The 10254-nt window shown below is 37.1% G+C and overlaps 1 protein-coding gene and 1 long non-coding RNA gene across 2 annotated transcripts; both read right to left on the bottom strand.

The window, feature by feature from the left end:
• Positions 1–1647: 1647 nt before the first annotated feature.
• On the bottom strand, positions 1648–7122 carry LOC113346458 (probable methyltransferase PMT26). The gene is made up of 9 exons (XM_026590003.1): positions 6779–7122; positions 5063–6146; positions 4830–4979; positions 4153–4423; positions 3952–4062; positions 3641–3815; positions 3166–3438; positions 2823–3017; positions 1648–2128 (listed from the first exon to the last, which is right to left on the bottom strand). Exons 2-9 carry the CDS (start codon positions 6077–6079, stop codon positions 1900–1902), a joined length of 2421 nt encoding a protein of 806 aa, XP_026445788.1. The 5' UTR covers positions 6080–6146; positions 6779–7122; the 3' UTR covers positions 1648–1899.
• Positions 7123–8471: 1349 nt separating this feature from the next.
• On the bottom strand, positions 8472–9854 carry LOC113346488. The gene is made up of 2 exons (XR_003358529.1): positions 8851–9854; positions 8472–8746 (listed from the first exon to the last, which is right to left on the bottom strand). It is a non-coding gene; the product is annotated as an uncharacterized LOC113346488 (long non-coding RNA).
• Positions 9855–10254: the final 400 nt, after the last annotated feature.

The raw sequence follows: 10254 nt of genomic DNA, 5'->3' as shown, positions 1-10254 counted from the left end.
AACCCTTTGGGAGGCTTGAAATAGTACTATCGAAGCAATTCCATGGTGTACCTATAAATGAACCTTGCGCGGCATCATACACACACACTCAAAATAAAGCGCGCAATTATTATTAGGAACATGTGTTGACAACACCTTTTGGTTAAAACTTAAAGAAATTGCCTCTTGTCTGCCATTTGAAACATCTTTTTAGGTTGTATATTTAAGCCCTATAATCACCTGTCTGTTCATCCCATAATTAAACCCTTCATTGTCAGACTCTCTTTAGAAATCCATCATCATAATTAGGAACCTAAAAAAGAAAGGGTCAGGCTTATATACTAGCAACTGTTGATTTGTAAGAAGGTTGATACAGTTAAAAGAGATGTTCTATTCATGGTGGCACAGGAGCTTGGTTTTTGGTCTCATTGCTACTTTCATCGTCATTTCATCGTTAGATGCAGCATCAGCAAGATCATTGCCTAAACAATATAACTGGGATCAAATGTTGCCTAAGAAGTTGCCTTCTCCTCCTTCTGCTCCCTCCAAAGGCACTAATTCAGTGTCCAAGTCATCACATTCAACAAACAGTGTAGAAGCTTTTCGGCATAGCCGGTTGAAGGAAGGAAAAAAGGCTTACTTAACTATTACTATTATTAAACAGATGACTTCTCAGCAATCATGTCTCCTGGAAAATAGTTAGTCTCAGCAAAATCTTTTCTGAAGCCGATGAACTTGATGATTTTGGAGCTGATTTTTGCTCATAAAGTCGACATGCTTTTAAAGGTTGCACGATATTTGGAACGACCGATTAAATAGTCTGAGTACAGAGTACTAGTGCATCACATATATGGGTTTTAGCAAAATCAGCAAATGGATTTTCTATGGTCATGCACACGCTGCTAATGCTGACAGTCTTGATAGATGCTAATCTTGGTAGAGGGAGAGAAAATCATTAACTAAATGAATTCAAAGCTAGTGAACTAGGTTCCCCTGGTTAGCTAGCTAGTTTTCGCAAAAGTCAGGTTGTATAGTTGTTTTATACATGTAATCAAAATCAATCGTTGCAATAGAAAACAATGTAAGATAATAGAATTTGTGCATTAAACCCAAGGTTACCGCACCAATACAGCCACTTTCTCACTTCTTAAGTTCTTATGCATGCGACAGTTATCTCTGTTTTATCTACTCTGCAGTAACGCTCCAAAGGCTTATCAATTGGGTTTCTGGCGTTGGTAACTTATTTATGTCCATCCAAGTTCCACCGTAGATTTTTGGTTCTTTCTTTCTTTCTTTTCTTTCTTGAAACCTCTTTTATTCTTTCTTTCTTGAAACCTCTTTTACAAACATACAGGCTTGCTAAAATTCCAACCCCTGCAAATAGGTGACCGATATCAAGACCATAACCTGAAAATTCGGAATGAAAATTGGGAAAGTTAAATTCATGTATAGATCACTGTTTTCCAGGAATGCGGGGTTGTGATCTTTCTTTCTGCTTACCTTTTTATCTTTAGGTAATGTGCTTCCAGGTAGGCAGTGCCTTCTTTCTGGCAAGTGGCAACCCATACCAGATTGGAAACTGGTGATTGTTTTATTTTATTGGACTATAATTGATACATGGCTCTTAGCAGCAAAGAAGAAAAGAAACATTGGGAGGCGCAAACAGGCTTGATCAGTACAATTCATGAATGCATTCATTTTCTATAGTAACTGTTACAAGAACATCGTAATGTCAAAAATAATGGTCTCTCACTTTCAGGAGAAACAGGATAGAAGATAACAAATAATACAGGAGCTAAAGAGACATATTACAAATTTCAAATTAATTAAGAACACAACAAAATTATCGGAAGATCCCTAATTAACCATGGGGCTATGCAGAGTGGCTGACATTAGAACTCTATAGTAGAAAAAGAGTGATTAAGCAGTTGCTGATGCAATTGTTTCTATCTCTTTAGGCCGCCACATTGTCTTCTGTACACAAAGCAATCCCTCAGCGTCCTTGCTATAGGTAAGGCGGATCTCCCAATGCAAAGACTTTGCTATTTTCTCTATCTCATTGATGATCTCCACATTGTCACGTATTATAAGTTTCCCTTCTGGTCTTAGTATCCTGTCTACTTCTGCCATCACTGCCACTAAATTGCACCTACAGAACCAGAAATTTACAATCTTAAAATGTGCATAAAGCAGACCCATGTTGTCAACGAAGCCTGTAAACTAGGTTCATGAATTCACATATATATAACATGACCTAGGTGCATAATTCACAAATATATAAGATGACCCACGTTGTCAGCGACACCTGTAAATAGGTTCATGACCTCACACAAATATATAACATATAACAGGAAGAAGAACATGACAAATTATGTGGGAGACCATCATATGGCGAGGGAGATTTCTAAGCCTCTTTATAATAGCTTAGCCATTAAAGGTATCCTTTTAAGCTTTATATTATTTTTCGTTCACACCCATTACCAAAAGCTTTTATGAAGTTCGAACGGACACCCAGTATATGTAGCACAAATTGCAACAAGGTTTACAACAGATATAGAACTCTGTGGTTCTTCACGCGGATGAACACAGAGCTAAACAAACCCAGTAGCTAATGTAAAGAGATATATATTCACGACAGAACCTCAAATTCTACCACTAAATAGGCGAGTTTTATATGCATGCCGGCACTTCTTAGGTGCTAATCCCTTTGATAAGAATGTAAGTAACGAATGATAAATAAGTGGGATAACTAACTCTATTACGGGTAAGCATGCAGACAGGCTTGTCACTGAACCTTTATTATAAGTGCATTCTGATGAAAACATGAAGGAGAAAGGACAGACCTCTTCTTAAGCTTGGAGAAAAGATGATCAGCATGTAGAAGATCATAGGATCTTGGGTACGTGCTAAACGATTCACACCAGTCGTGATACATACCAAACAAGCCACGTTCGTAGATTATTGGAAGTGTGTCGGGTGAATCAATTGTAACCACATTCATGACCCAAACATTCAAGTCCTTCAGAGCTGCAGCGAAACTACAACAAAGAGCAATTGAAAAGAAATGTTGTATAAAACAAAGTGGTTGAGTTTATCAAAATACTGAAGACACACCATGAAAAGTAAAATAACAAAAAAAATAAGAATTAATCAGTTGAATGCACAGACAAACAAAATAATCCTTACCCTCCGTAAATAGATCGCATATCCATGACATTCCTCACTTTAGACCAGCTAATTCCCATACCGGTAAGGTATGATTTTGTGACAACATGTTTCCAGTGCTTATAATCCGAAGTGAAATCCTCTGGTGCTGCTTTGCCATAGACCCCGACTTGAGTACTCGTCAACCAGTAAGGTGGTCTTTCCAACCTCAATGGCCATTGCTCTGGCCAATGTGACCCACGTGCTGTTTCGTCTACCGGGATCTTGTGCATGCATGCTTGAAGAGAAACATTCCTACACAGGAAAAATGTATGAGTTTTATTCAAAATAAATAAAAACACTACACAGAACCTAATTATTGTGTTTGGGACCCAAATCAAATTCATATGTTCTCAAAAAGAAGGATGAGAGGGTCCAAGACTAACACGTTTACTGAAGTAATTCTTTTTCCTGGCAACTGTGGGATTAATAACAAAGATTTTACTATGCAACTTACCAGGCAGCATTTGGATCGTCAGATTCCTTGCAGAGAGGAGGGTCATTTTCTTGTCTACTCTCGTAGCATTCGTTTGTCAAAGGCTTCCTATAGATTGCTGCACCAACAAGATCCACTTTATCCTCTTTAATTGTTACCAGTTCCCAGCACATCTTCTTTGTTAATTCAGTCATGGCTGCAATTTATTTTCAAAACAACAATAAAAGTCGTAAATACTGAGGCTGTTGACTTTAAAGTTCCTAAAATACAAACATAGGTGTATAATGTTTGTGCAAACAACACTAACAATCCTAATGAAGGAAGTAATATACCATTCCAGATTTCAACATCTTCTGGAAGCTTTTGGTAAACTGGTGTAGCTGACCACAGAAAGTATCCACCAGGTCTCAACATACGATTAAGCTCCAAGAGAAGTTGGCCACCTACACATTTAATAAGTCATTTTGGATTGACAAGAATAATGCAGAACATTCAAAGAAGGTATTACAAAACAGATGTAAGACAAAAAATACCTTCAATGTGCCAGGGGACCCTGCAACGTGCACAGTGAATGGCATCAAAGACGTTACCAGGGAATGGTAGTCTCTTGGTACCCATGACAGCCGATATAGCAGGGATACCCCTTTCAAGGGCAAATTGGACTTGAGCTTCATGCTCATCCTTGGGAGCAAGTGACATGGTTAGCACATCTTTGTCAAAGAGATATCCTCCAAAACTGGCCACCCCACATCCGACGTCCAATATCACACGGCTCTGCTTTCCCCATGCTATATCCGGCACTCCCTTTATTTAATTTCAAATATCAAAGGTATTCAGCATCAATGCAAAATGATAAATATCCTTGGGATCAAATGCTAAGCATTTTTTCCTTTAAAACGAATAGAAAGTGGAAAAATGTGTATGAGACCAATAAATAGAGACGGAAAAAATGAACTTCTCCGGGGGTTATGATTTTTAACTACTCAGCTACTAGCTTTGAGTTTTTTAACTAATGTGCAAATATGGGTGGGTAGAAAGCATGCTAAAATAGATGAAGATACTACCAACCAAACTAAAAACAATTTAGAAGAGATCATGCATAATGTGACGACGGAAACTTGAATCATTAAACGCAAAAGACTTGAGATTGTGAGACAATGAGAAAAATATAGCACTATAACTAAAGAGGTAGAAAATATGAAGTTCTTACATCTTGAAGAAATTCGATATAATGTGAAGCCCCATACTTGAATTGAGTCCCCCCACCAGGAAAAGTAAGGTACTCGCCAGTAACTTTCACCCAATTTTGGTGACCCTTTACTGCCGCAAGCTTGGTGTGGGGAACATTATGGTACCATATCTGCAGAACACATTAAATCAATAAGAGCTAAAATAAACAAAAGTGGAAAGTCATTTGATTTGCTTGAAAATGTAATCACTTACCTTGTCCCTGCTTACAGGCCACTCAATTGGTCGTTTATATCCTTCAGGAAGCGCAACAAGGCAGGTGGGGGCCTCTTCAGGACAGTGCCTCTCTCTGTGTTCATAATGCCTAGTACTTCTAAGTTTCTTTAGAGCTTGCACGTTATCCAAGCAAGGAATATAGTCTGGTCCAGCAGTGACATTACACACCTTCCAGCTATATCCAGTGGAATCTTCTTCTTTGGACTCAGTAGATTGGTGTTTTTCCTTTTCATTCTTTGACTCCGCCCGCTGCGTCGAGAATGATCCATTCTGTGTGGTAGTCTCATTCAGAATTTCTGCCTGTGCTACATCAGGAAATACCTCATTAGCACCCTGGCTACTGACTGAACTATCCTTTTTGTTATCGCTAGAGTTTTCTGACTGCTGCTCTTGATTTTCATCTACCTTTTCCTCCACTTTTTCCTCTTTCTTTGTCTCAATTGGGTTTTCAACAGGTTCTGCATGTCCCCCAGTCTCTGTTTGTGTCTCTCCGGAGTCGGTATTAGACTCTGTCTCTTCTGCCTTTTCTCCACCACCATTACTTTCAGTCTGAGCATTAGATGTCTCATCTGAACCCGTACCTTTATCAGTCTGAGCATTAGAAGTCTCATCGGAACCCGCACCTTTATCTCCATCATCCTTCTCAGACTTGCCTCCCTGGTTATCTTCAGTTGTTTGCTGAGAAGCCTTCTGATTATCCTGGACCTCAGAATTTCCTTCGTCCTGTTGATCGGAGTTGTTGTTGTCTCCTTTCATAGCATCTTCTGGTAAATCTCCTTGACTATCTTCAAATTGTCTAGATTTAGTCTCAGTTGCTATTTCTCCTACATCTACTTTTCCATCCTGAGATATCTCATTTCGCTCAGGAACTACGGATGGAGATGTCATCATCCATACCCCAACGAAGCAAAGAGCAACGAATGCAATAACAACTCCTGTCGAACAGTAAGAAGATGATTTCCTACCATCCACTCTCTGATATTTACCAAGTGCCATTTTTCCTTAATTAGTAAACTTCCTTTTTCCTCTTTAAATGCTAACAACCTCTCCTCAAATAGCACTCCTGGATAATCAAAAAGAAGATAAGATTAGAAGTTGAACGTAATTCTTTCTCAACCTCAAGTGTTACTCAAATGTGACAGATCTATCGAAATTTACAACAATTCGAAGTAAAATACACAAATGTTATATCAAGCAGATCTACATGATTTGATTCATAAAATCTAGTTATAAACATCAAATCATTAAAAGATGATTTTAAAGAAAAATAGAGAAAACAGAAACAACAACAATTAAGCATACAAAAGATGAAGCTTAAGTCTGAATTAAGAAATCACAAATGCGAAATTACAGCCTTTACAGCAGAAAAAAAAAAAGAGGAAAAGCGCAAAAGCATTTTGATCTTGCATGAGTTTATGCAGTCCATTTTTAACCCAAACTACAACAAAATCTTAAGCTCAAAAATAGCTTCAAAATTACATGAGTTTATGCAGTCCATTATTAACCTAACTACAACGAAATCTTAAGCTCAAAAAGAGCTTCACATTACTCCAGATCTACTAAGAAAATCAACGTTAACACCATACATTTTAAGAATCCATTATTGCAAAACAAATGAACACTAACAGTAAGGAAAAATCTTGAAGAAAAAAATAATATGATATTAAGTTAAGAATGAATCAATAATGCACGTACCTAATCGTCAAAGAGATCTGATAAGTTTGAACATTGTTCCTCCTGAAAGATCTGATGAGAAAGAGAACGAGCTGCTTGTTTATAAATATTTTCTTAGTGAAGTGATATATTATTAAAAAAATGATGAAACAGTGATTCAGATTGAGGAACTTTATTTCTTCTTCTAGATCTAATCTATTATTTACAATTAATGTACACACGCACTTTGTTTTTTATTTTTACTGGAAATTTGAGAATTTTAGAAGAAGAAGAAGAAGAAGAAGAAGAGAAGAAATAGACAGACACAAGTTTTACGCGGGTGAAATTAATCGACTAAAAAATAAATGAAGAGGATTGCGAAGAAAACCGAAGATAGTGAGATAAAATTGCGTCTTAATAAAGAAAACGAGTGAGAGAGCGGTGGAGGTGAAATCTCGGGTCTTCTTACTATTGTCGGTGGGTGGAGTAATTTACTTTTTCAGTATTTGGAGACAAATACTTAACGTTGAAAACAAATTTGTTCTTCGCTATATTGTTGTACTTATTATAATACAGTTGTAAACCTCGTTCTCCATGTTTTATTTCTATGGTCGGCCAATCTGCAAAATGAGCTCGTACTTTTTGACCCCGGATTTTTATGTTCTAGAGTCTAGACTTGTGCCCAAACTCCACTTGTCGAACTTGCTAAACAAGGAAACATATTTTGGGGCATATTCAAAAAAAAAAATTGAGGTATATTCGAGGTTCTGCTGATAACCTATGTTTTTGTCTAGGTTCGGTTGATAATTTTTCAGCCGAACTTAGACAAATGTATGTCTCAAAACAGGTTTCTAAATAAGGTCCGGAGCTATAAAAAAAATGAGACCTTGTTAGGGATGGATCAATAGAGGATTGGGAAAATTAGGCGCAGGCCCAAAAAAAATAATATTCTCATTGTCAGGTCCAAGATTAAATTGTTTTCGGTGACATCTATAATTATATGAAATTTTGAAAAATGTCTGCATGACGGGTTACGCATCCTAATTTTTTCAGGGGTATAATTGGCAACGTAACTTGGATATAACATATCTAAAAAACCGCGCCTTGGAATTTTATAAATTTTATATCGTTGGAAATCTTTTAAAGAGAGCTACGCAACGAGTACAAATAACAATATCAAAATTTTGTTTTTCACGAAAAAATCGGAGATGATCATCATTTTAGGCAAAATTTTCGAAAACTTGATGCATAATCATTATGCAGCCACCAAAAAGATGCATAACGCATTATGCAACCATTTTCTCGACTACATAACAAGTTATGCATCTATAACAAGTTATGTAGCCATTGTTTTGGTTGATTTTAGTGCGTGCATAAAAAATTGATGCATCATGCATTATGCAGCCATATTTACAGATGCATATTAGGTTATGCATCTATTTTCTCAATGCATAAAAAATTGTGCAACAATTTTCTCGATGCATAATGCATTATGCAGCAATATTTTGGATGCATATCAGGTTATGCATCCATTTTCTCGACTGCATAACAAATAATGCATCTATGACAAATTATGTAACCACTGTTTTGGTTGATTGACAAATTATGGATACATAAAAAATTGATGTATAATGCATTATGCAGCCATATTTTTGGATGCATAATTGTTATGCATGCATTTTCTCGATCATAATTGATTATGCAGCCAAATTTAGTCGGTGCTAACAGAAAGGGGTTACATAATACATGATGCAGTCATTTTCTCGATTGCATAGCACTACATACAGACATTTTTATAGCTGTATAACAAGTTATGTAAACATTTCTTTAGCTGCATAACATATTTTTCAATAAGAAAAGAACATTCCCATTGAAAGTCTTTTAGTCTTCAAATAGCAACAAATTCACATTTTTGATTTTTTGTTGACTAGCAGGACTACTTGTGTTGAAGAATAAACTTGCAAGGCCATCTAACCATTATGTTTCTTATCCGTCTCATCCAGCTTCTTCCTGATAAAAAATATAATTAAGACCCCAAAATAGGAATCTTGAAAATCATGGATACCTAGATGAGATTAAACATTATGGATATTAGAAACTGGGGACAATCATACCTGCAGCTTAATAATACCCCTTCACAATGTCGTGGTATAGAAAGCTTCTTTGACGATGTATCTGTTTGGATTGAAACAAATTATGAAAGAGAAAAAGTTCGGAACCGGTTTATAGCTCAAAAATATGTACGTCAGAACATGAATTACTAAGAAACAAATTACTCAGTATCCCAAGAATGGTTGCATAATGCAACCATTTAATCAAACTCTGTCCAATTCGACCATTGTAACAGTTATCCTTTTCTGTCCACCTTAATCTCGTCTCCCAACTGAGTTGGTTGCGACAATTTTTCAAACAGTTCAAGCCCCCTTTGTTAATTCTCTGATCATCTCAGCTACAGCATAAATTCCTCCCAACACCATATGTATTGCAACCAACTGATGCTCCTTCGTTTGATACATACGAGAAGACCCAATTTCATTTCCATTATTATTTGAACATATCAGCCATCACCAGCTACCCAATACCTCCATATTTTGTTAATGTTGTTACTGCCGAATCCCTTTAAAAATCGGTTTATGTTGATCCAAATCAAAGTATTTATGAACCAGTAAAGCTTGTACTCACACACGAGCGAACCAGAATCTAGTTTCCTTCTCGATCCACATCAATCAGATCTCAAAAAGAATTTACAAAAAAAATCTGATATCAATCACCGTATGGATTTCAAAAAAAAAATAAAATACGAAAATCAATGTTGTTCAGCGACTGACCGAAATCCGTTTATGTTGATCGAACAAAAACCTTCTTCTTTGATTAAAATACTGAAGAAGAAGGAAGAAAGAAATCGACAAAAAAAAGACCGAAGGAAGAAGAAGCGAGAGGAAAAATCTAATTATAAATAATATGGGTGTCAGAGAAAAAAATTCTCAAAAATGGGCGTCTGTCTGAAAATTTCCGACGGTGGGTTTCACAGTGAAGAAAAACTCAAAAATGGGTGTGGTGGTTAGAGCTGGCAATCCGAGCCAAAACTCGCGGGTTGGCCTGTCCCGTCCCGTGAAAACCCGCACCCGTCCCGGATCGTAACTAAACAAGACGGGTGCGGGTTGTACAATTAGTGGCTTGTGAAGAAACGGGTTGGCACGTCCCGTCCCGTGGAACCCGCGGGTAACCCGGCTCAGTTCACTAGGCCGCGTGTCACACAAACACAATGACACAACACACAATTAGCTGTTACGTGTCACAATATCCAGTTCCCTCAACCCTCATATAAAATCGAAAAAACCCTAGGCCTTCATCTTCTTCTTCCTCTTTTTTTCTTCTTCCCTGCTGAGTCTCCTGACAGACAGAACTTTGTAACATAGTTTCCTGCAACTACCTAGATCTTCACCAAAATACAAAACTAGGCCTTCACAAACTTTGTAAAAAATCTAACCTCCTGACGGACATAACTTCACAGAACA

Source organism: Papaver somniferum, unplaced genomic scaffold, assembly GCF_003573695.1.
Source record: "Papaver somniferum cultivar HN1 unplaced genomic scaffold, ASM357369v1 unplaced-scaffold_99, whole genome shotgun sequence".
Classification (NCBI taxonomy): domain Eukaryota; kingdom Viridiplantae; phylum Streptophyta; class Magnoliopsida; order Ranunculales; family Papaveraceae; genus Papaver; species Papaver somniferum.
Note: the sequence above shows the minus strand (reverse complement) of the source record. Positions and strands in the feature narration are given on the sequence as shown.